The following is a 26,218-nucleotide window of genomic DNA, read 5'->3' on the forward strand; positions in this document are numbered from 1 at the left end:
CACATTAACATGCAGCCCAGTTGGCATTAATCTTCTTAAGTAAGATTTCATTTTATGCTGGTAAAAATGTACACAAACTCTATCAGGGTGGAAGTGCACTTCTTACAAGTTCATTCTTGCAAAATGTAACACGGATGCGCCTGCCCTTCAAAATAAGTGTCCCAAAATACATCGTGGCAAAGTAGTTTCCAGGAAAATTGGCAGAGAAGCAAAGGGTGGAAAGAGACCAGACATCAGACCTTTTACAGGTGGTTGGGGAGTTATCTTGAATTTAAAAAAAAAGAAAGAAAAGAAAAAGGTCAATTTTTGGGGGCGTATCTGTGATCTGGAAGGAATTACTGTTCTCATGAAGAATCCACTGATGATAGTAACATTGAAACCAGAGAGGAATTAACATGAAGACCAGAACAGACCCAAAGAGCCTCGTGTGTTGTCGACATTCCAGCTGTGACATGCTGCGTCAACACAAACTACCCGGTCACACAATCTAACCTGTAATTTTCACCATCTGTAACAGTCCCTCTCCAGATGCTGAGCTAAAAATACAAAGAGGAGGCTGGACCCCTGATGAAAACGTCTACTGGTCCCCAGGTGAAGGAAGAGCATTGTTGGACTAGCACAACCTTTCCATTAATTATTGACAGTTCTGGCTTAGCAAACACATTTGGCTGGCCAAATATGACACAAAAGGTCACTTCAGGAATGTGAATGTTGGGGCCTAATTCAGATGTTTTTTACTGGGTGAGCCAAAGTCTCCAACAGGATCGTGAGAATGGTTTACCCGCTGCCCGCCTTACCAGGATCATCGTATTACAAAAAAAAAAAAAAAAAAAAAGGGAGGGGAGGACATCAGTTCTGTTTGAATTACAGCCATCAAAGTGATTTTAATGAATCAACATTTGGACAACCTTCAAACCACAGAAGGAACTACAGGCAATAAAGGTACTGTCATGTCACAACACAAACAGAGAATATTTAAATATCCAAGAACATTTTTATTAGCTCCCTTTTGATCCTATAAACAGAATTTTGCCTAACATGCCGTCCAACAACGCTGGGTATCATTTTTTAATAGGGCACACTTATAAAGTATAACATATATAAATAACTGTATTAGTACACAAACCAGTTGCAGCTTAAATCATTGTACTAAGTACATCAATTTATACTGAATAAATATTTTACATATATGTATTTTAAAGATAGAAAGCATAAGAAAAACATTTTCCAGTTTTGTCCAGAGCTTTGAACTGCAGCTAGTAAAACTGTAGTATGTGGACACATTTTCAGCGACAGCTTAGTTAATATTTAGTTAATAATTTATTTATGCTTTAGAGAGTGATGTCTCAGTAGGAAATCAGTGGGGAAGAAATATTTTTATTCATCACGTTAAATAAATTCTAACAGAATTTTGGCAAATATATTTTTTTTGATGACATAGCTCACCTGAGGCTTATTAACAAGCAATGGCTAATAATGAAGCCACTGATTATGACTTATAAACGACTGGCATTAAGTGCCCTATTAGAAAATGATGCCCAGAAGTTGATTTGGGGTTCCCTCCACAGTTGTCCTTCATCTAACATGGCTCATAACAGAACTGCTTTGCACTTGATTATTAAACTATACCGAAACAAAAACATATCACTGGCACAAAGTTACAAAAAGTAAAATTACTGAAACACCAAGAAGACATCAAAATGAATAAGAAATATACAATATTGATCACCATAATGGTAACGGGACATTGACAGCTTTGTACATGCAACCCATCATTTAACTAACTCCTTTAAAAGAAAAAGTGCAGCAGTGGGGGTTCCCTTTAGACAATTGTGGCCTTGTAAAGGTCTGTCTGGCAGTCCTTGCCCTCTGGTGGACTGCGGCCATTTTGGGGCATCTGGGCATTCCTCATCTTGCTCTGGCACTGTCGCAGCTCAGCAACATAGCCCTGGAAGCTCAGGCTGAGATCAGAGTCCTCCCCCTGGGACATTTCCGGTGTTCCTTCCTCTAGATGTACTCCCTCCACATCCATCACCTCCTGAACCGTCTGTGCAGCGTCGGCTCTGTCAGCAGGCGATCTGATGTCAGAAACAGTTTCTGTTCTTCCTTCTGCAGATTGGAAAAAACAAAAGACAGAACATTTAAGATATCTGTTTATCACTGGAATTTCAGGAAATGGCAACCAACCAAACGCTTGCCTTATTTTTTGGGCACTTGGTGGCAGCAGAAAGAGCTAAACACATCATTTACATTTACTGTTATATTTATATTCAAACGTGATTTTTTTTTTTTTACCAATTTAATGCGGATTGATTTTTTTTTCATTGTGCAGTTCATGTTTTACAGCTCAACTAATAAATAAAAAGTCAAATATTTACAATAAATTCTGTTTTGGTCTCCACCAACTCCTAAAAGAAATGTTTGGCTATTTATTTGTTCAATGCTCCTCTGTGTGCTCCTGCTTTTGGCTGGTGTCGAACATTTAGCCTGAGTAGATATAAATTGCTCTGAGTATTGCTGGAGTTTGTCAAAAACTGGGGAAAATGCAGCGTAGAGTGACAGCTGTAGAGTTGGGTGTTTTTTTGTGGGTTTGCCACATACAATAGTAGCAACTAAACATAGGCACTGAAGACCCGATCATACTTTCACCTCACCTTTGTGCATCCTTGACTTGTGTGGACCTGCAGGCGAATGAGCAATGACTTAATAATAACCTGCCTGATGACAAGATGCTGGAGATCACTGTATTAAAATTGAAAGAATCTGAGAAATGGAAACACTATCACCCATTGCGTGTGTGCACATACATTTTTGATCCTGCATCATCTGAGAGCTGTATAGTTGTGTAATACTGACAGCTGTTCAAGACAATCTTGATGATTTAACTGCCTCTGCTCAAACTTGCTTACTGCTCTTGCCAATTCACAGGAAATACCATGAAAACCAGAGCAAAATACATTATTTCATTTCTTTCACATGTGGAATATTGCAACATTACCACATGTACTTCATTCCAAGTTGTTCCAGTCTGCATAACCTCATCAGAAAGCCGAGGGCGTGTTGGGTATGGGGGCTATAACATCACCATGTTCTTATATGAGTGCACTCAGGGGGCTAAAAGCTAAAGTTTGTGGGGTGCTCGTATTATAGTTATGATGAGTAATAAACTCTCCACTTGCCATGTGAACTCTGTAGCCGCAGACTCTAAACACAGGGGCCCAAATGACTCAAACACAGCATGTCACCACAGGGACTCTCCTGAATCCGCTGGCTGTGATTCACTGCTGTCCAGTAAACGTATAAACACAGCCCGTGAGATCCAACAGCTGACCTTACAAAGAACCTCAACATAATGACTGGCCTGGAACAAAGTACAAGGTGGACCAAACTGAACCCCAAAAAGGAAACAACTCCAAAGTTATTTGTGGAGATTAAGGACATGATGCGGAGTTGTATTCTGAGACAAAGAATCACATCTTATGTCAAAATGATTAAGCACAAATCTCCGTCCACGGGATGTGATGTAGTGATGCTGCTATGTAGGGCTCTTATGTAAGCTATTTTAATAAACTGCTGTTTACTCAATAAAACAAGCGCATCCAAAGCTGTGAAATTGGGGATTGAAAAAAGATCTGAACCCTTACAGGGTGATGAAAAAGAAATATCCATCTTTATTATGTGAGCTATTTTGTCATTTTACCTCTTCAGGCTTATAAATGTATCTATTTGCTTCAGATGTTCATAGCTCATAGAAAATCTGCAGCCTCAGAAAACAGGTCACAGCATGTCATATATTTGTTTTAAAACTGGAATAGTTTTTACAATTCATGACTCAGGCCCATGTTAAGGAAGATTGGTGTATATATATATATGTATACATACATATATGTGTGTGTGTGTGTGTATAAATAACATGAACCAATGCCATATTTACTGAGTTTAAGTTTTCTTACATCTTTTAACTGCGGCCCATCACTTTGTTAGAATGCACACCTTTTCTTTCGTCATTTATCTATAGGTTTTTAAAATGCCTATTTTCCATATTCAATGCACAATGACAGCTACAAATTACTCCTTGACACGTTTTTTTACACGGCCCTGTCTCCTGTGGTGAATGTTGTCCACAGCCATGACAGGAGCAGCAGGGAGCTGAGACAGAGCAGGCAGACTGGAAACGGCCCAGCTACAGTCCTCCATGAGGCTGACTGCCAGAGATCTGCGTTGAGTCCTCCACTGACCGCCAGATGGATGATAAGGCTGGCTGGGGTCGGCGCCTGCCAGCTTTGACAGCTGATGCAGAGACATGGGGAGGAGGATGGTGACACAGGCTTGAGGGAAATCTGGGCCTTCTGTTGCCTCAGGTGCTTACTCCTGAAGAGGAGTCATTACAGAGCACTTTTTGGTGAGAGCCGGGTCTAAGAATGGATGTCTCGTTCACTGCGGGGACAACTTTAACTAACTTCTTTAATAATACAGGCCAAACTTTTTTGAACCCCAGCATCTGGTGGCTAAAAGGATGAGCCAACAATCTTAGTGTAATCTTTTGCAACTAGCATCAGAAAGCAGTTGAATACTGCAACCTGCTTTAGTTTATGAAGCGGATGCTTTATTGTTGTATAAACATTCCATGTATTGGATTGAAATCAAAGTCATATCAATGGAGTTAGACTGTATAATATCACCCCCCAGTGGGCATCCCCATGTCTACAGTTCTGCTGCCTGGCAGACAGGGAAAAGTAAGCGATTATTAGGATACAAACGACGTCCCCCTTGGTTTTTATTTTAGCAGTCTGATCAGGGGGTTGATTTATACCTGAAGAACTCCTCGTACTGAGAGCACGCCTCAGCTGTTTTAGACACAAATGTTTGTATTTGCTCATCCAAACAACACCAGGTATGAGCAGCAGTCAGTAAACGTGGTGCTAACCTGCTCTTATCTGACATGTTGTGTTTTGTAAGTTCCAAGTATAACTAAATGGTGGACACTGTTATCCACCACAGAATCAATTATATCTGTTCACTTGGAACAGCAGAGGGCGTCAGTCTAACACTAACCAATTAGTGAAGTCTGCATTGGCTTAAAGAAGCTGATGAAGAGGAGAAATTATATTGAACCATATTTATCTTACTGTTTGTACTGATTTATTGATTTATCCTTATTCAGCTGCCTCTTCAGTTATAATTGTGCCAGTGAATGTGGCATTACATCCAAACCAAACAACTTCACGAAGTGACCAACAAGTGGTTAAACGGAGGCATTGCTATGTTTCCATGTTTGCTAATCTCAGCTCATTTTCAGCCACACTGTGGTTTTAACAGTGTTAAAAATAAGGCTATACTGAATCATGGCTATGTTTCTATTTTAGCAAGTCGGAGAACAAGGGAGACAGAGAGAAAGAGGCTGGGAGATGGATGAAAACCCGTAGTGACAGTTTCTATCTGTAGCTCAGTCAACTTGTGGATAAGGTTACCATGGCGCCCAGTGGTAGGAAGAAATCGGGCTCATGCGCATAGCAGCCAGAAAAGAGCAATCCTGTAAAGGAGCTCAAAGGCTTTGATTCTTCCTCACTGTCTTTTGTACATATCATTGTTTCTTTAAGCCTCGTTATTAACAAAAGGGAAAGAGAGTAAGGTCAGACTGAACACATCCATGTGCTTTGAAGTGTACGATACTCATCTAAAAAGCATTTGGCTTTGTTGCTGGGAAAAATGTTGAGCATCATTATCTTCTTTTTTGGAGAGATCTTGGTTTTCAAAAGGGAATTCCTGGGGTTTTCTTTAAAGCCTAAATCCAAATATCTTGCTTTAATTGGATGTCCAAAAAATAAATAAATAAAACAATAACACATGCACACACACGAACCCACGTACACATTCTGTCAATGTCACATCGCCGTAGAAGAAACCTTCACCAACTAAAATCAATTCACCACTTCACCACCACTTGTGCACCTTAAAATCTCAGAAACATACACAGACAAGGACTGAGGAAAAGGACAGGTCAAGATGGAAACCGAATATGAAATCCATCTGTAAGAAATGATGGAGATCTTAACCTGCATACTGAATGAACTGACACCCAGCAAACTTTAAGAACACAAGTTCAACACAAGAAAGACCCACAATGCCACACTAAAACTACACACAACAGCGTTATGACCCGTAAAGAAATACAAGAATCACCAAGCAGGTAGACCAAGCAATGCTTCGCACAATCTAAGCAGAAAGCACGATAAACAACAGGCACCCTGAAACAATTGCACACAGAAAAGTACACAGAGGAGTGGGAGCTGATGAGAGCAGGAATCTACAAGACAAAATAAAACTGAACTAAAGGACAACGGGAGAAGGCATGCGGAGGCGGAAAGGAGAGAAGGAGAGGTGGTGGTGGAAGAGGACGAGGAGGGGGAGGCGAACTGATCTCACAAATGTGTAAAAAGACAGACGAGAGTGATTTCCAATTCTAACATTTATTAGATCTACTCAATCACAGGTACAGAGTTTATTGGCAGTGATTATCTACAACAGGTATCTAGAGAGGAAGTGAATGACCCAGATAAAGAATGACAGGCAATTCAACAATGTCACTGGTGCTAAGGAGCACTTGTCCTTCAGTAACTAATTATTTCCACCATTGCTCAACCTGCTACAGCTGACACTATTTCAAGGCTAACACTTGTAGAGTTGTGTAAGAAAAAAATTTTTTTTACACCGACATCGTTGAATTGCTCTTAGCTAGAGGTGGTGGGATGGAGAGGAATACAGCATTTGCAGGTCCAACACTGTAAAACAATCTCCTTACTTTCAATTATTTAGTTTAGTATAATCATAACTACAACATTTACCGACTACAGTACTGTCAAATATTGATCATTAATCTGTATGCATTATGCATATATTAGTAATATTTATAAGCTTTGCAATCAGTTACATCAGCACTCTCATGCACCCAAACCTACAAAACAAATTCTAAATATTTAACTGGAACAAACTGATTCCAGTCTTATGGAGAGCCCAACAATTTGTAGTGTGGGAAGTGACATCCAAGTAAACGTTACTCACTGAACAAAATATACACATCACTATTTACACGATGACTCAGTGTAATTACGATTGATCACACACATCCTTTGCTAGGTTCAATAAAACAAATCTGAGAAAGAGTCAATATCAATTTGTCATTAAAGTGCATCAGAGTCAGTGTAGAGAGGTTTATCGTGGAGGTGGTCAAGTTTAGACCACAGGAAAGAGCGCACACATGCACAAACAACACACACGCAAACACACAAGCACTGGTTCATTACATTGTAGAAATACCTGAACTTGACTTCCCCTCTCCACCTGTGTCTTGAGACTGGGAGCAGGGTGGTGATGGTGGAGTGAAGTTGGCCTCAGGCAGGCTGCTATCAAAGGACAGCATGGGGGACGGCGATGGAGGCAGCAATGTGCTGTTTGGGCTGTTGAGTTCGCCCTCACCCACAAGTGTCAGGTCAGTGTGGGCGTCCTCCTCCACTGTGCGGAGGCTTGGCCGGGTGTCTGAGGGCCTGGGGATGGGGGAAAGGTGGGTGCCAAATGTTGGGTGGCGGGGAGGGGGCAGCAGACACCGCCTGGTTCCAGAGTGTCCATTGGCACTGGAGCTGAGGGAGGAGTCCAGGCTTTCCGAACGAAGGCTGGAGGAGAGGAGGCCTCGTGCAGGTACACCGTTCTCTCGGCTCTGTTTTAGGGAGTCAGGAGTGGAACAGGCCAAGTCAGATGAGACAGAGCAGGAAGATGTGGGTGGTGTCAGACGTAGAAAGTCAGGAAGCACCAGGTCTTCTTTGCTCAAGAGTCCACGCTGGTCATTGGCTCGGGTGCTTTGTGCGCGACTCAGCAGCTCAAAGAATTCTGCAAAACAGATCAAACAAATTCGCAAACTTAAACTTTCCAAGCAGCTAAGCACCTGACAGAAAGGGATTAGTCGGGTTTAACATGCAGCAGAGCAGCCTAACACCTGACAGAGGAAATACCCCTCTAGAGCTAGTTCCAGATACCAGTTAGTTCTGAGGCAAAGCAAAGCTGAGAAATCCACCACAAGTAAAACAAACAAACAAACAACTACAACAAAAAAAAAAAGAGAGAGAGAAAGAAGGAAAAGGGGGATTTACCTTCAGCTTCATCTATATTAATCTTTTTCTGTTTTCTCTTTTCCCCTGGGAGTGCTGAGTCTGGTCCACTTGCTCTCACAGAAAAGTCCTTTGGTGTTGACCTCTCATCTCCCTGCAGATGCAACAATAACAATGCACTCTGTTAGGGGATGGAGGGATGGGAGGCTAAGCATGAGCTACCAAGCACCCTACTGAGCGTCCAGATTTACCAAGGCCATCATGTAATGATGCAACTGGACCATCTGCTGGCTCTGCCTTTACTGACCTTGGCAGAAGCTAGACCAAGAATGATCTTCCTACATATGTTGCAGTAACTTGAGCATAGAAACATGGGTGAGTAAGCCACAGAAAGTGTTAGGGCAAAGTAAATAAAAAAGCAGGAAATAAACACCAACTGTTCACTCAGCATTGGTTACATGTTAATAAAGATCTGTGTAGGCCGCTATTAACTGAATCTGAATGATGCGGAAGCAGCAAAGCAGTAGCAAATGGCAAACACCCCATTCCAACTTTAGCACAATGTTGAATGAGAGTGAAGATGAGTACTTACTGTTGCAGAAAAACTCCTTGAAGGAGGGTGGTTCTTTAGTGAGCAAGACTTGGATTTGTCTACTTGAAAGGGAAAAACAGAGAGAAAAATTAATTAATCAGACTAAAAATCAGATGAGGAGTGGTCGAGACAGAAGGGAGGAGAGGAAGCTTAAGAGACCTGAATATATTAGTCCATGAATAAAGAGAGGTGAACATGGTATCCTGGTTTATTTGTCAGTTGAACATCTGCAACTGCTTTTGTTAGTTTGTAATAATTGGTATCAAATATTAATTAACAGTGTGATGATGGCCTCACCTTTCCCTGTAGTTGGGTCTACTTGCTCCAAAACAACTCGCAGTCCATCCAGACTGGATATGGGGGCACCTAAGTCCAATGGCTCAGTTTCTCCGCTCTGAAGCAAAATACAATGGGATGGTCAACAAGGTAGTATTTTCACCTGTTTTGCTCAAGTCTACACATTTTCATTTAACACATCTTAGCATTTCGTTGCAATCTGAGTGCACGAGCATTTCCTTAATTTATAAACCATCTATGAGCTCTGGTCTACTGTAAAATACAGTTATAATGCCTGGAAACCCACAAGACTAAAATAAATCCTTTGGCAGGGGTTTAGGGGAGGAGTAAAGAGTCGGCATGTTTGAGGAGTGTCGTCATTCTTAATTATAGCCTTGGTGCTCCATCTTCAGAGACTGGGCTGAGTCAGAGTGCTAACCACCGTGTATAGATGGAAAAGGATGCGGTTGCCTTCCTCCCCTAACCATGATACTCCACCCTGTGGCACTGTCACACACTGCACATGCTGCTCTCTGGACACACAGGAGCTTCAAACACATTAGGGCATTGTAAACAGCAGAGACAACTTACTATTTTAGCCACAAGATCACTGAGGTGAAGGCCATATTTGGCCACCACAGGACGTAGGACCTCAGTCACTGGTTTGGTTGGTTTGGCTTTCAGACCTACAGAGCGGTTAATGGGTACCAAGTCCAATCTAAGAGCAGACAAAAACAAAAGCAAATGTCTAAGATTTAAAAACACAGACAATATTAAATTTACAGATCCATTGAGAGTTATACCTAAACAAGGTCCGCTTCTCCAATCTGAGGTCGCGTGAGCTAAGGGTCATGCAGTCTTGGTCCAACACCAAAGGCTATAAAGAAAAAGCAATTAATTGCAAAATAGGAAAATTGTAACAAACCCACAAACCCAGAACACTTCATACTGTAACATCTTCATACATGAAATAAAAGACACCTTCTCCGTGTAAATGTTCTGATATGTTCTTTCTAAATGCTCTTTTAAATTTTCTTCGGCTGAATTCAGAAAGAAAATTATAAAATCAAGCATACTGATATATTAAGTGTCAGAGTATTTTCAAAGTTTTATTTAAAAAAAAATAGAGATTAATCTGTTTGTTCAAGAGGCTCTTGCAGCAATGTGCTGTTTCTTGATCAATGTTCTTAGCATTTGTTTGCAATTTGTTGGCACTGTCTGGCTCCCTCACCTTCTCTCCTCCTACTAGGAAGAGGTCAACGGCTGCAATGTTGATATTAATATTGTGACAAAGATCTTGGAGAATGTCCCTAATGGTGGCTCCCGGCCGGAGTGTGATAGAGGAGCAGGAACCATTGGGTAGAATCACACTGCAATGTTTAGGGGAGCGTTCCCAAGCTCCCACTGAGTGGCGATTATCAGACTAGGAGGAAAGATTTTGAAAAAGGAGGGGGGAAATCATTAATTAGGTTCATGTTTAAGTGTTACACAGATTCAGTTGTATTTGTAGCGTAATGTTTTTCTTTATCTTTTGATTTGTTCCATCTAAAAAACTATAAAATGATATCTACATTGGGCTGTGTTGCCATTTGTCCAGAGGAATCTTACCTCAATCTTGCCGGCAGAACAGGAAGTGGACATCTCCAGACTGGTACCGGACGACAAGGAGCCTTGTGACTCCCTTCGCCCATTACTGCCCCAGTAGTCTGCACAAAACGACACAGGGGATGAGGTGATGCTGACAAGAAACACTACAACACTATTCACATTACATGAGACAAAACCAGTGTGAAACTAAAGCATGACTAATATGTTTTTGATTAATAAACGTAAGAAGACCGACAGAATCTTGGCAGGCAGAAGGTATATGTCATCAGACAAGCCATACGAGTAAACAATGATTATCTACGCTGAATTTTTGACTGAAACAACTGAGAGCTTTGTGCTTTGAGAAGATATTCATAACCTAACACAGCTTAGGAGTCTAAATTAAATCAGGAAATTATATTTTTATTGATTACATGTCGATATTTTGCCCCTTTAGTTCCTGCCTCCTTTCGGATAATACTGTCTTAACTGTGCCAAAATGCCAGAGTTGCAGCAAATATGTTTTTCCAGTGAACAGATTGATCAATGCAACGGCTGTGTTTCTACATGCCTCCCCTGCATGTAGCTCATGGCAACGCTGGAGCTAGCAGCAACTTGCAGCAGCAACTGTCTTGTTCAAAGGCCCTTCAGCATTTTGAAGGTTTGTGTTTTGCAAAACACACTTTAAACAGAGCATATATTCAAAACAACGGGCTTGTTAATAAATTTCTTACCAAGGTTAATATCTCCAATTTCCTTCTTCTTTGGGCCCTTTCCAAAGCTCCTGTTGCGGTGCCATGAGAAAAAAATCCCACGTTTCTTGTCAACGCTTTCATCTCGACTGTCTTCATTCAGTGACCTCCCAGATCTCTGCTTTCTGGCCTCCTGTGAGATTGGATGAGATGTTCTTAAATTGCTTGAGCACTCTTGAGCACATATTTCCATTATTAATGTCATTAAAAGAGGATGAATCTGTAGTGGCACCTTTTTTGGAGTGGAAAGGGTAGAGCGGTCAGAGCTGGCACTGTGTTTGGATGGGGCTGGACTACATGGGATCTGGTAGGGGTCTGGCAAAGGTTGACCATCTACTTCAGCACGCATACACTCCTGGTAAAGGGAGGACTTCAGGAATCGGGAATAGCTGTCAAACTTCATCAGGTTGAAGATCTAGAGGTGTGGATAAAGAGAGAGGTAATAGTTAAAAAAAAAAACAACAATTTTATAAAAGATAGCTGGTGAATGTCAAAGAAAGAGAAAATCAAAGACATGCAAAAAGGCAGGACAGGTACAAATTTATTACGGAGTAAGGACAAGAAAATGAAACACACAGAACAAAGACAGACAAAACTAGCAGTACTAAAACATGTGGTTAAAGCTGTTATCACAAGTGTCTTAACAGTTAACATTTTATCGCACTCATGTGCAAGCTGAAAATATACAGATCTTTAGCTGCGTGTCTATGTGTCTGTGTGTACAGTAGGCTCTAGGTTCTCTGTGGGTGCATGCCAGTTTGTGTTTATCTCTTTGGTAAAGCATCAGAGCCCTTTTGTAAACAAACCCAGATGGCCACCCAAAAAATCCAATATGCTTGTGCAAAGTGACTAAAGGCTAGATGAGAACAAACCCCCATTGCACGCATAGAAAGCCTTCCAACAATACTGTCCATAAAATTACTTGATCCTTAGTACTAGAATGTTTACCAACTGCTCTCTGTTTGTACCTGTAGCTGCTGGGTCTTGAACATGTCCGGCCGTGGGGAGGTGAGGACGTCGTCAGCCAGTTGAGCTTGGCTGTCAATATTGACTGGCATGGTGGCCTTGCTCGACAGGAAGCTGTTGTAGATCTCTCCTGCTCTTTGGGAAAGCTACAGGGAAAACGCTTATTGATGCTGAGTTATGAAACTAAAGAAAGTCATGTTGCTGCACATCTTCTTATCTAATCATGGTTTCACACCTTTAATTGTGCATCAAGTTATGGATTGTAAATCTGTAGTTTCAAACTGTACCCGCAAATGGGGTCACAAATAATATGAAGGATCAGTTAATTAAGCAACTAGGAGAAGGTTACAAAGAAAAAAAGAAAGCAACCATACGCAATTTTTAACAATGTCTCAATTTGCCAGTTCACACTGCAGACCGCAGTCTACAACGCCATAATTCCAAAATGTAGCGACATACTATGAATTTACCTGCTTCTTATCCGTTGCAGGGACATGACTGAAGTATTCACAGGCCTGCCAGAACAAGATATTCTCCTCACTGAATTCTTTCTTGAGAAATTCCTGTGAAAACATACAGCCCAAAAGTTTCTATATGATCTCAATTTGGTCATCCATTTCTGTCTTTCACAGTCCACTGTTGTTGTTGTTCAGACCAGTAGTGATGAAAGATATTATAATGTGTTATGCTGTGAACAAGATAGGTGTAAGCGTAGGCGTGGGATGGTGTAGGCGAGAGCAATGTCCAATTGGTGCTGATGGAAAATGAAGTGATTCTGGGATGCTAGTACTTAAGGTTCAGCTTTCTGAAGGTGTTGTGGGATAAATTCAAACATGTCTTTTATGTGGGAGGACAAAGCATTGACTGTAGCACTGTATACAAAAGTCATATAGATAAATCATTAGCTAAAGGAAAAGCCCCCAGCGCAAGTAACAAGAAACATTGATGTAAACTTGTAGTGAAGAAATAGGGCTTGGTTGCCAAGATATTTTAGTTGTTTTCCTCTCTGTAGTAACAAGCTTCGACAGATTGTTCAGTACAACAAAAGAAACAATGAGTAGAATCTATACAATTCAAACAACACACAATGCTACAAATCAAACGATGCTTTGCTCTTACATGTTGCTGACGCACTAAGACACTTTGTGTTGGCTCTTTTTGACAAAACACTTGGTCAGGAGGGATCCAATAAACTTGAGAAACTTTTTTCCCAGCTCACCGAGAAGTAGCGAACGCCCACTGGATCTTGGAGTAGGCGTTCGAAGCAGGCAGCCCAGCTGGCCACACGCTGCTCTGGAAGCCCTCGATGGCTGCCTGCTCCTGGAAGACTGCCATTACTGTTCAGGCTGGTCTGACTGCAGCATCCCGGCAACTGGACTCCACTGTAGTCTGTGGGGAAACAGCAGAGCAACACAAAGGTTAAACAGCTCTAATGTTAAAGGGTAAGCCAGCCACTCAGTAAAAAAACCCAACAGCTTCCATTAATACAAACCTTCTAACACGTGAAGTGCTAAAGGGTATTTCTATCGTTTTGGGAGAAAATATATACAATATTTTACAATTAAAAGCACTATGCTCAATGTTTTTAAAGAATAATATCAACTTCTGGTTCTTAAGTTTATCTTAAGGAAAAGAGGTGAGTTAAATGGACAGGCATATAAATTCACCACCCTTTTCATCAGTCTTGATCTTCCTGTACCCAAGAAAGGGTACAGTCATAAAACTTTCTAGACACAATGGATTCAAAAGTTGCCCCAAAACAGCATCATAAAAAAATATCATAGAAAATGTATGAGACTAATGCAATTAGAGTTAAGGGAAAGCTAATTGCTCTTTGCTGTACTTTAAGTACACATTTCATTAGCTAATGTTACACAATAAGTGAACGGAAAAGAACCTAAAATGATGTGGGGGGTTATGAAGGAAGCGTGGAGCATGGGGTGACATGGCTGATTAAAAAGAGACAAGGAGGGAGAGTGGGTGAGGATCCAGCAACTAGTGGCTAGCTAAAGTGGGGGGCTCAGCCTACACAGTACCTGCAATCATGACAGCAGATGGCCATTTTAGAGCTGTTTCAAGGAGTGCACAATGAACACAAAAAACAGAAGGCTTACAGTAGGATTGGTTAAATATACACAGAAGCTGCTAACTGGTTGACCCAGAAGACCACAGTGCATCACTGCATATATTCATTTTGCCAAAACACCTGTACAAGGAGTGGAGTGGAATTAATGACGGGTGTACTTTGACGGCAGTGTTGTGAAATTAAGGCAGTGTAAATCACACATGACATCACTATTGGCCTAACAGTCTTTGAGATTATGACTAATGTGCCATGCATGACCTTTTAAAATTTCGAATAGTGAATTACATTTTTCACAATATCACCCAAAGACTGCTTTTCGCATGTCACTTGGAGACAGCTCTCTCTTCAGTTTGTTTGACAAGTCATTTGTTTGGATTTGGTTTGATGCAGGAGTGAGGCTGTGGGATTGATGTTTACTGCATTGTGTGTAGCTCAGTTAATGAGATGGCTTTAAAAAGCAAACAACCCTGCATGTCTGATCCACATCCACAGTGAAAGGAGCGGCACTGCACACCTCACCACAGTCTTGGCCAGCCTGTTAGCAAATCTTATTAAAACTGCTATGAAAGGCAGTACCAGACAGCATGCACACTAGCACTGACTGTGACCCAGAACGTGCTTAACAAACATATTTTTTTAATGAGGCATGAAGCCTACAGTGAATATACCTTCCTTGCAGACTTTATTGAGCAACTACAAAGTTCTGTGTTGAGTGCAGAAAATGAGAAATAAAAATGCAGAAAACACTATAAATTAGACAAGATGAAAGTGTCTCACCTTGTTAATAAAAAGATTAAGAAAAAGCTTAAGAAACCTAAACCTTTTATTTCAATTTCAAGATGTGAAATAGTTAATTATGTAGTTTTAGTGCCAATGTTTAGTATATTTTGTAGTAGTAAATGGAACAGTACTCACCACCATCTGAAGAAGCAACCGACTGAAAGAGAACAAAGAGAGACATGAGTGAGACACTGCTCTCATGACCTCCTGCGTTGAGACAAGAGGCTGAAGACTGTGCTGATAGCAGTGTCTCTCCAGGCATCCAAGCAGTAGCTCTGAGTTGTGTGTCTTTGTGGTTTGTCCGTGACTGAGTGAGTGAGTGTGTGTGTGTGTGTGTGTGTGAGTGTGCTATAGGGCCATATCAATTTGTAAGTGGGTGGACCGCCTGGCCACTACCAAACACAGCTGTTCACACCTCCACACCAGGACCCACCCCACATTTTGTATTATCCTCAGAATGTGTGCATTCCTGTTAACCGGTGTCACAAAGATCAGCGCTCATCGAGGTACAGCTACTTGAGAGGTCATCACTGGCTGTAATGGTCCTCTTTTCACTTGCTAATTTAGGGAGTGAGTGGTTTATGCATGTGTAGACGTTCTCGAATAAAAGGCAAACAACACAATCACCCCCAAGTAGGCATTAAAATTTTACAGTTTTCTTGGCTATATGTTAACACAGCCAAGAAATAATGCTCAATAAAACGCCACCTGTGTTTAATGTCATTACGGTTTAATATTGCAATTCTTCGATTAGTAATCACTGCCTCAGCTTTGGATTTCTCTAAAAACCTGTTAGCTTAATTTTAGTTAGGCTAATAAAAAGGGGTTTAATTCCCAAACTGTGAAGTTGTTGTCATAAATACATTTAAATGCAGGGGAGGATAGGAGAGGCATATCTTCAGGTTTGGTCCAAGAACGCTTGAAAAATTGGTGCGTTGGAGGATTCATCTGAAAAGGGGAGACTATTTCCAGAAGAGTGTTTTCTGAGCTGCCACTTCAAAGTGTGAATATTCAAGGCTGATAATACGTCTAAACAAGGCTCTTATTGCCTGGCTTGAGTTTTGGTGTGATCACTACACACAGTTTGTGCTTTAGTGAAATTGCATAATATAGCATTGTGGATATGATAAAACACAAGAAGAATGAAAGATATTGATGGGGCTCCATCAATATCTATCCAACATTTTCTTCCACCCTATGAGTTTTCATGTCATAAATAGTTTTTGGCTTGATAAATCAAATCAGAATAAATCCAGACAAATGCTAGACATAGCAGAATCAAATGGACATCTGAGGCCAAGAGACATAGTCACCATCATGAGCACTGACGTGACACTTTGTTCCATTTTGGGAGTAACCACACGCAAAAGCTCTATCAGACACAGTCCACCAAACCACTAAGTGTCTGTCATAGTCGCTTTACAACTCTGTTGCTGCTGAGTCCAACCCCATCTAGTCAACACCCAGAAGCCACCCCTTCTGTGGTGGCCAGCCTGTGTACAGTAATCATGAGTGGCTAAGGATGAAGACTGACATGAAGCTCAAACAGAGCAGAGAAAAAAGAGAAAATACCCACTCCATCTGTCTGTCTCTTTGGATCTAAAAAAAGCTAAACCTCTAACCTTAAGTATATGGAGTGCTGCTACTGTGGTTAATTTTAAAGGACAAGGCAGACATCACACAATATGACGTAAATTTCAGACAAAGAAGAAGTCTCCAGGCGGAAACTGTGAAATTACAAATGCACTTGCAAAAGTTGAACTTCCGCTCAGTAACTGTGGTGGTTACAATAAATGATGACATGCTTGTGTCAGAGGATGAAAATGTCATTGACAAGTAAATCATAAGCTGAGTAAGCCTGGTAAGGCTTCTAGATGAATGAATGAAATATTGCAAAAGTATGTCACATAATTTCAAATTGTACGTCACATAAATTCTCCTCCCAGATTCCATTCACATTCTCAATAAGGAAATTGTATAATTTTCAAGTTTGAGTCATTTACAGACCCCCTCTCTTAAAAAAAAAAATAAAATAAAAAATAAATAAATAAATAAAATAAAATAAAAAATAAAAAACTGATTAATTGTTACCTCTACGAACCAACAGGGAATTCTGAGATAATTAACCAGTACAAAGTAACATGTTCAAATAGCTTGCTTTGTCTGGCAAACAGTTAAAGTACAAATATGTGGTTGCCTTTAAAAAGATGTCAAGTCTCCAATTGTGTAAAACGGAGAAAATATGATTGACTGATTAAATTAATAAATAAAGATAAATAAAGATCTGCGGGTCAGTGAACACATTGATTGATTCATTATTTGGGCCCCTTTTGTTAAAATCCAATGACATTATTGCACATCATACTTGGAAAGGTTGCCCAGGCAGACTGGGCAAACACACAGAGGTTGGTGTGTGTTTGTATGTATGAGGCTGCAGGGGTTAGACCACACACACCAGTTTGTTTTCAACAGCTTGTTATTGCTTCCTCGCACACAAGTCCCCTACAATGAGGCCGAAGTGATGACCAAGGCACATGATCACAGTTTGTCCATACATGCCCTTCCTCTGTTGACACCTTTGGTGACAAGCGGGTCCACTGTGGGTGGCTCTCTCTCTCTATAGGCTCTGTTTGATCTCTTTGATATGAAGGTTAACTTGCGAATATCCCTCTTCCCACTTGGAATGCTTATCAAAGCTGTCTACATTATGTTGATGCCAACCAAATGTAGAAAATCAGGAAAGGAGTTACAGCGGGTCACAGCATGATTTGGCTCATGGAAAATACTAGCTTTCTAGCTTTAGGGTGTGTAGCCCCCTCGACGTACAGTCTGGCATCTGGAGACGCCACATGCTGAAGGAACGTAGATGATGACAGAGGCAGATTTATGTCTGTCATATGAAGTGAGACATCATCACTTCAACACATTTTTACTAGTTGTGAATAATTGGAAAGGTAAACTAAGAGAAACACAAATTAGGTTAAGTAAATGTAACCCATTAACTTTCTCACAGGCTGAATATCAGATTTTTTAAATGTGAGCCCTTTAAGCTTTTGGGCTTGTTTAGACAGGTTCCCGTCATCAAAAACTGGGTTGAAATGTATCCTGTACAACACTTTCTTGGATATTTTTTAAAAAGCCTCTTCGAAAGTTTTACACAAGTCAAGGTTGATTCTAGCACCCCCCCCAAAAAACAACCATGAGTCCCTGTTGCTTCAAACAGCTGTTCTCGGTGGAAGAGAGACGAGCGACAAAGAGGGAGATTAATGAGAAAAACAGCTGACTGAACAAAGAGACTCTGCCCGTTTCATACAGAGGAACAAGCGGAGGCTCGGTCGGCAAACCACAGTTTACTTACAGTGCCGAAGTTCCAGGTCCTCTTGAAGGAAAGTCTCTTTTTGAGACTCATTGTTCCCTAGAATCTACACGAGCCGCACACGGACTGAATGTGTGTGTGTGTGTAAATGCATACCTGAACCTTCCCCACCCAAAACTCTGCAAACCATGTCTGTACAAGTCAGAGACAGGGAAAGAGAGGGAGGGAGAGGGAGGCAGAAATTTGACAAGGTACTGGACAGAAGGGAAGAAAGAGGGTAGAAGGAGGAGGTGAGGGGTGCAAAGGAGGAAAGAAAGATTTCCTTACTCTGTAACTGTTGCCGTGGTAACCCACCCAACGATACATACAGCCAGTGCCACAGTGGCATAAAGGAATCAGATGATTCAGAAGAAACTTCCCCCCACAAAAACACACACTTACGACGTCAAAACCACACTGCCCCCCCTTTTGTTTCCAGTTGGGGTGCTCTCTCTTTTAAAGAGAGAAGAAAATACTTTTAAAAAATTGAAACCAGATGAATTTAGTTTAATCAAAATAAAAGTTTCATAGTCCACAAGCTGAACTCTTGTGCTTCATTATCGGCTGTCAAATAACCCCATTCTTACACACCAAACTGTAATTGTGTTAGTTGGTGTTTTCTGCCTGCAATTTAGTTCACATTACAGAAAGAGAAAATTGGTTTTTATTCTGGCATCACTCCTTGTCTCCGCTGAAGTGCTGTGCCTCCACATATCTGGCAAATCTCTACAATCAGCATGCCAACTGCTTTTGGAGACCAACTATTATTCTTAAAGTATGGGTGGTTCATTCTGGGGTTTTCCTGTGGCAAATGAGCTTGCATTCTGTAGACTTGATTTTGCCGTGAATAATGAATGAGATACAGTGTTTATTAACAGCTTGCATTTCATGGTAGATTTCTTCTATTTAATTAGATTTTTACATGGTCTATCACTTTGGAAATTAGATGTCTGTCATATGTGCATGACTGTGTTGCTGGTTTGGAGGGGGCAATCACAGATGACATCTTTATTTCCTCCAGGGTGCTGTGTGCTCATGTATGTAAGCACATTAAAGAAAAATTGCACACAAGATAGAGTGAGAGAAAAGGTTGCAATATGCTTTAAAAGCACAAGGTTGTACAGCATGTCTCCCTGCACTGAAATGTACAAATGTGGATAAATAAATTCTGGCTGTGTGAAAACTGAAAAAAGAGAGGTCGAGGGAAACACTCAAAACCTGATTACCTTCACACCTCCACACACCTGGCCAGTCAGTGGATGAAGTGATGGTTATTGTCAAATTCTGGATTTTGTAAAATTTGACACAGGACTATCAAAAGGAGTGTTTCAAGGTCTCATAATGGATTTTCAGAGTGCGGAGGCGTGCTGATTTAGACACTGGTGAGGCAATGAAACATGAGCATTGGAGTTCACCTTTATTAACAGATGCCAAAACGCTGGGTTAGGTAAGAATTATGATAATATTGCCATGGGGGTTTTTCCATTTCTGGAAAGGTATCATGATGGCTCTCAGTCTTTTGTTACAATGAGCTCCTAGATTTCCAACAGTTGTAATGTAGTATAAACCTGTCGGAGCACTTCACCAAAGAGGTATGCTGACTGAAAATATGAAGGAAAAAAAAAATTATTGTCAAGTGCAATGGCCCAATTGAATGAGTTTCAGTTATTTTAATGAAGGTAAAATAGCAAATATAGCAGTAATAGAGAAGCCATCTACAAGGGAACATGTTTGTTTTGAGACAAAGATCACCAATAAAACGCCAAAAACGAAAAGCAAAAATTACCATTCCAATTGAAATCATGATACATATCATAATCATAATATCTGACAAAAATAATTGCAATATGATTCATTTACCCATTGCTCAGTATGAAGCTGACCTTAGAGGATCCAATGAGTACCTCATTAGATGCATAAAAAAAGGAAAAAGAAAACCAAATAAGCTCTAGTTTCAGTTTCATTTAACTGTCTATGTTCAATTAATTTGTTGCATATTTTATGCAGAGAAAAAAACTTTCTATTTGCACATGATCAATATATTTCATATCTGAGTGTGCTTTTGAAGGATATTATGTGACCACAACTGAATATATATAATAAATACGGGAGCTTCTTGCAGCTGTAAAATAAAAACTAAATGAGCACAACAGCAATTCAGCCCCAAGAATGTCTCAGAAATACTAAACTAAGTATTAAATATCTAGAGAATCCCATTTTGTCTTTCCAAAGTTGTATTAAACGATTTACAAAGTCACAGTTTGATGTTCATCAGCACACATATACAAAATGGTATTCATTTAAAACACTGTACTTCACTGATAATTATATTGTGCATGCTTAATGGTGTAGTGCAGAATTACAACAGAGAGGGAATGTCTATGCTTTCATGTGCAGATAAAATCAGCTATGCAGTAATTAGAAGCTATTCATGGTGCTGAGCTGAGTCATCCATAACTGTGATCAGAGAAACAGAGCACAGAGCAGTCTAGTTCAGCCCTTCAGAACTGCTGTTGCCCTTTGACACCCCTGAGGCAGAGTGTTCATTGCAGCCAGGTGAGCACATCCATAAGCCCACAACAAGAGCAAAGCATGTTGGAACTTTTCAAACTAAATGCCTAAAGGAAAAGCCTTTTTGGTTGCTTGCTGAGGAAATTGAGTCTGTTGTCACTAAGTAAAAAGGATTCACATGAGCTCCATTTGATTTAATTTGTAAAAAAAATCTAAAACAGACTGCACAGTGTCAAAAAGCACTGCTTGTCACAAGACCGAACTAATTATAAAGTTCTTCACCAGGGAATCTCGACCAAAGACAAATAATCTAGGCATGCTATCTGCAGCAGACGGCAAACTATTCTCTGAAAATAACATCAAGAAAGAGCTTTGCATGGAGACAACTTCCTTTTGAGGGAGGGAGAGGGTGCGGTGACTGATAAGATGGAAGAGACATTTATTTCCCAACCAAGCAAGGAGTGTGGTGTGGGAGAGAGAGGGAGACAGACTGATTTGGAGAATTATGACACTCCCCTGACAATATCTAGGTGAAGAAAGTGTAGACAGACAATAGACAACTTTGTGTTTGATTTTTGGAAGGTAAGAATGTGAATACCGTGTTTTAACTACAGGAAAAATATTTTGTCACCATAAATCTTCTAGACACATCTCATTATCAGTGACATCAGCAGGGACCTGATGGTAACAGATTAAGAATGGTAAACAAGATATCCTCAAGTTTGGCATCTGCATTATAGAGCTAGAGCTGCTAGAGAGGAGTTAGGGCTTTGAAACTATGGAATTCCATCAGACATGTTCATGTTGTTTTAAAAGGCATGTGAATTTGGTAAAACCTTCAACACTGCTCATCCTGGAGTTTAATTGAAGGTAAAATACAATGGTGTTATGTAACTAACCTGACATTTCGATCTTTGGTCTTTGCAAAAATGAATGCGTTCCCCTAGAATTCAGATATATATATATTGCAATTACATAGCATATATATATATATATATATATATATATAAAACAAACAAGCAAAAGAGGGGATACAGCAGTCAACATATCAACATCTCACCTACAATCACCGATATTAAGGATAAATAAGTTAAGATACCTTTAGATAACAATTTCAGATCAAAATCATATTGCACAAATATGGAGGCTCTACTCAAGGACTTGAGTGGGAAGCCACTTTTTACGTTTAGCGAGAAATCTACCTTCATTAAAATGATGCCTGTCTCGCCCTGGATCATGAGCCATGCAAAGAGACCAGACTCTTTTAAATCAAATCCGCTTAGTAAACGAATGAGTTGCCCTCGATGTCTTTAAAGACATGAGCGATTTACACGTAAACAGAGGCCATCGACACAGTGCGTTTCATCTCTTAATCCTCTTGATCGGCAGTAATCTACTGCTCGTCCCCCAGCTCCAACTGGTTAGCCACAGCAGATGGGTGCTCCTGTCTGGATTTAAGTGGCATTACTATGATTTGAAAAATGCAGCCAGTGTGTGTGTTAGCCACTTGTTGCTGATAAAAAAGCTGACAAGGTGTGCTAATATTGATCTGAATGGGTATGTTTACCTTGTTCCCTTAGTTGCTTGCTTCTCTCTGGGTCAGGAATGTGGCTCTTTAATCAATATGGCAATTTGTTATATTGGTTTAATGTTTCTTTTCCAACATGCAACAATGTAAATTGTGATCCTTACCAATGTCAACTCTGCCTGAACATTAAAATTTATTTATCATATTTCTCAGTCCAACAGTGACGCACCTTAAGCACAAACATGATCACAACAATAAGTCTTTTGTAGTGAAGTATCTACTATACAACTGCTAGAAAAATTATAAATGCAAGATACAAAATAAGTAGAAAATAAAACAAAATTTGATTCACAAGGCACAGCTAAATCCCACAAAAATAGAACTTTAGAGAGAAACTACAACCAGTGACCACGACCCCTCCCATCTCAATTTATTATCATAGAGAAAGGGCTGCGCTCACACAAGCCTGGAGGGCTTTAGGTGGGTAAACCACATAAGATGCCACCACACCCTCTTACTGCTCTCCCTCTCTTCCATAAAAACACCAGTAATGGACTTTCCAACCTGAAACCTGACACTTATAATTAGCTCTGTGTGTCCCCCTAGTTTTTCACCAAGCTGACTTACATGAAAGGTTCATGTGGATTGTTTTGAAAAGTCTTAGTGCTTAGGTATTTTTGTTGTGTGACGATAAGGCCAAGATATTACTAAATATCTGCTTTCTGGCATTGTACAAAATTCAAGGCCAAATGTTGCCAGTGACAAGAAACATGCACATGCCACAATCCTGTTTCCTACTGACCTTACAGGATGTGATATCTGTAATCCTTTGGGTCACATATGGAACCTGGGGTGGTTGAGTGAGACTGGGAAGAGGCAGAGGCCAGTTTGGATTAATTTAATTTAATTAAAATAATTAAATTGTTTTCTTCTTTTCTTTTGAAGTATTTTGCATATTAATACTGCTCCCACTTGGTGAAGAGCAAAAGAGTAAAAGTGGTATGTCTTGTCTACACACAAATTCATGCTTCCTAAAAGACAAATTTTTGTTAACTACAAATCAGCCATGCTGTTCCCATTTTTGCTTACTCGGACAGCATTTTTCATAATATACTGTTAATTTGTATGGAGTAATTTACATTTTAGGCCACCATTTTCATTTACTGCATTTGGAAACATCATGACACATCGTGCATGACTGAGCATGAACATTTCATGGCCTCTGTCTCAACCTAAAACAGTGGCGCAATGTATAACCAAAACTATATATAATATATAGTAAATAAATATCATTTTCATTTATGTTGACCACAGGATAAAGACGTTGATACAAATACTCTGCAAGGAAATGTTCATGTTTACATTGTCCAAGTAGGCCGCCAAGCCAGCCCCTCACAACACTGCAGGAAAAGTAACTTGGCTGCCCCAACAATGTTTATGACTTTAAACGGTGTGGAGTAGACAAGACCTTGGCCTGATTCTGCAGCATCTTGCACCAACACAAGGCCAAAACAATACCAACTACATCCAGTTCCTGAGCTTACCTGTAATCCTTTCTAGTTAAAACAGGACAGGCTCTGTTTCCTCAGTGTGTCAGCCATGAAGCAAACGCACCACAGCGTTGTCTGAACTACAGGTTTTAGGTAAACAGTAAGGAAAGACAGACAAACCAATCTCCCCGACATGTCTGAACTGTTAGCACTGAGGTGATGAAAGATTTTAGCAGTTCTGAAGCCTTTCCTTCTCAAGTAACCTCCACACCCTTGGCAGTAGATTCCCTTTCAAGGAAGCAGAAAAATTTAATAATAGTACGGTTTAAAAAGGTAAACAGTGAGTGTGGAATGAGTCATTGGCAGAAGTTGTGTATCGTATCAATAGACATCCTGGTCCAGATAGCTTTTCCTGTAGTCAATCAACAGAGGATGATGAAGAGCTTCATTAAAAAGATATACCTTATACATGAATGTCGATAGATGATGTCATAGCCTCAGTGTGAGGGTTGAGCTGCAGCGCATCTCCGTCCAGAGACGGAGAGGCAACGGGTATTTTCCATGGTTAGAGCTGGGTCAAACAGCAAACTCAGCAACCACAGCCACATCTGGTCATCTGGTTATTGGCTGTTGCATATTCATTTAGTGAACAGCAGCTGGACAGCTAAATAACTTCTACTCAAGTTTTGTTGTGTTAATGTACTGTTTTTCCAGTTAGTGGTTTTGGATAGAGCAGGCTATGTAATTGCAATAAAATGACTTGCAGGTGAAGGAAAGAAGAAAAGGAATCATAATGGAGATATTTGGAAATTGTCAAGCTGCTTAGTCTTTGCATCCTATAATGCTAGCCTAAGGACACATTTCATGAGCACAACTGTCCACCCACACTCCAGAACTGGCCATGTGATGTCAGTGAGAAAAGAGTATGTCGTGTTCTTCCACTTCTGCTGCTGATTCACAGGGACCCACTATTCCTGTTAATTTTCTCAAGTCATAATACCCACATCAAAAATTGTGAAAGACATTTTGAAAATTAAGTACAGCATGTATTTTAGCGAATTACAAACTTAATCATCACTCAACTTGATTACCGCTTATATATAATTTATGTTTTCCATTCAGGCATATTGTGAGAACAATAAAGATGCAGTCCTCGTGCAGCACTACAGAGACATATTCTTACAAAGTCTGCTTTGAGATAAGTGAATAACAAGGCTGGTGAATCAGAGCTGGGACATGCCTGCACAAATCCAGTAAGGGCAAGGTAAACCCACAGGCAACCATTTCAAGTTCAGACTAGACTGTTGCTGTAATGTGACGACCTCAAATACTGAGTTACTGAACGTTCACTGAAGATTTTATCGTATCTGACAATGACAACCTCTGATCTCTGTTTCTCTCACACTAAATTTTATTTCATCCAATGCCAATAAATGATGTCCAACAAGGTCACTTCTCGGGGCGAGAGCGACAGAGTGCACTTCATTCAAAGGCCCATGCAGTTGACAAGAATAATTCTGTCACTTCATAAAAGCCTTTTAGCATAATGCTTAATTTAAAGTCAGCATATACCATGGTGTGAATGTTAGAGCACATTTTGCTGTATACAGCAGCGCTGTGTGTACCATAGTGCACATGAGAATTCGGCTGGCACTGCTCAAAACATTCCTCTGACAGACCACACAAGCTAACCACTGTATGCTGCTCAAAGGCTACAACAGGAGCCACAAAGAGCCCAAAGAAGGGAAAGTAACGGTGGCAGGGAGGACACCACTTGTCTGAAAGATGAAGATGGAACCACCAAATAGAGGAGAAGTGAAGACAAAATAACGAAGACTCCACTACTTACAGAGTTGAGAGTTAAAGTTTGCTCCATGTATGGCGCCGTGTGTGTATGTTTGGCTCGTCTTCAGCGCTGCTGCACACACCTGGTGTGTGTAAACGAGTCCATCCGCTGGTGCTCCGTATTGAATGTGCGAGTCAGTGTTTGCAGTGCAGAGAGACAGAGCTCAACGGGGGAGGAGAGAGTGCGGAGGAGAGCCGAAAATCCTGACAGCTACTGGGAGTTCAAAAGCGCCCTCTCTCTCCCGCCCTCTCCCGCTCTCTCTCTCTCTCTCCTTCCCTCCCTCCTCTTTCTTGTTGCTGTACATTCCTCCTCTTTCCCTCTATGTTTACCTCCCTCCCCGTCTCTCT

The 26,218-nt window shown here is 40.5% G+C and overlaps 1 protein-coding gene across 2 annotated transcripts; it reads right to left on the minus strand.

The window, feature by feature from the left end:
* Nucleotides 1-992: 992 nt before the first annotated feature.
* LOC115058927 (regulator of G-protein signaling 12-like) lies at nucleotides 993-26,124 on the minus strand. 2 transcript variants are annotated; one of them, XM_029526489.1, is made up of 16 exons: nucleotides 25,875-26,124; nucleotides 15,277-15,298; nucleotides 13,495-13,664; nucleotides 12,746-12,838; nucleotides 12,278-12,421; nucleotides 11,542-11,724; nucleotides 11,292-11,442; nucleotides 10,579-10,676; nucleotides 10,202-10,393; nucleotides 9,774-9,847; nucleotides 9,562-9,688; nucleotides 8,992-9,088; nucleotides 8,695-8,756; nucleotides 8,145-8,256; nucleotides 7,318-7,884; nucleotides 993-2,109 (listed from the first exon to the last, which is right to left on the minus strand). In XM_029526489.1, exons 1-16 carry the CDS (start codon nucleotides 25,899-25,901, stop codon nucleotides 1,823-1,825), a joined length of 2,406 nt encoding a protein of 801 aa, XP_029382349.1. In that variant the 5' UTR covers nucleotides 25,902-26,124; the 3' UTR covers nucleotides 993-1,822. The 2 variants fall into 2 exon arrangements, with proteins under 2 accessions (XP_029382349.1, XP_029382348.1); XM_029526488.1 differs by lacking the exon at nucleotides 25,875-26,124 and adding an exon at nucleotides 18,500-18,597.
* Between the last annotated feature and the right edge of the window lie 94 nt (nucleotides 26,125-26,218).

This window comes from Echeneis naucrates, chromosome 18 (genome assembly GCF_900963305.1).
Source record: "Echeneis naucrates chromosome 18, fEcheNa1.1, whole genome shotgun sequence".
In the NCBI taxonomy this organism is placed as follows: domain Eukaryota; kingdom Metazoa; phylum Chordata; class Actinopteri; order Carangiformes; family Echeneidae; genus Echeneis; species Echeneis naucrates.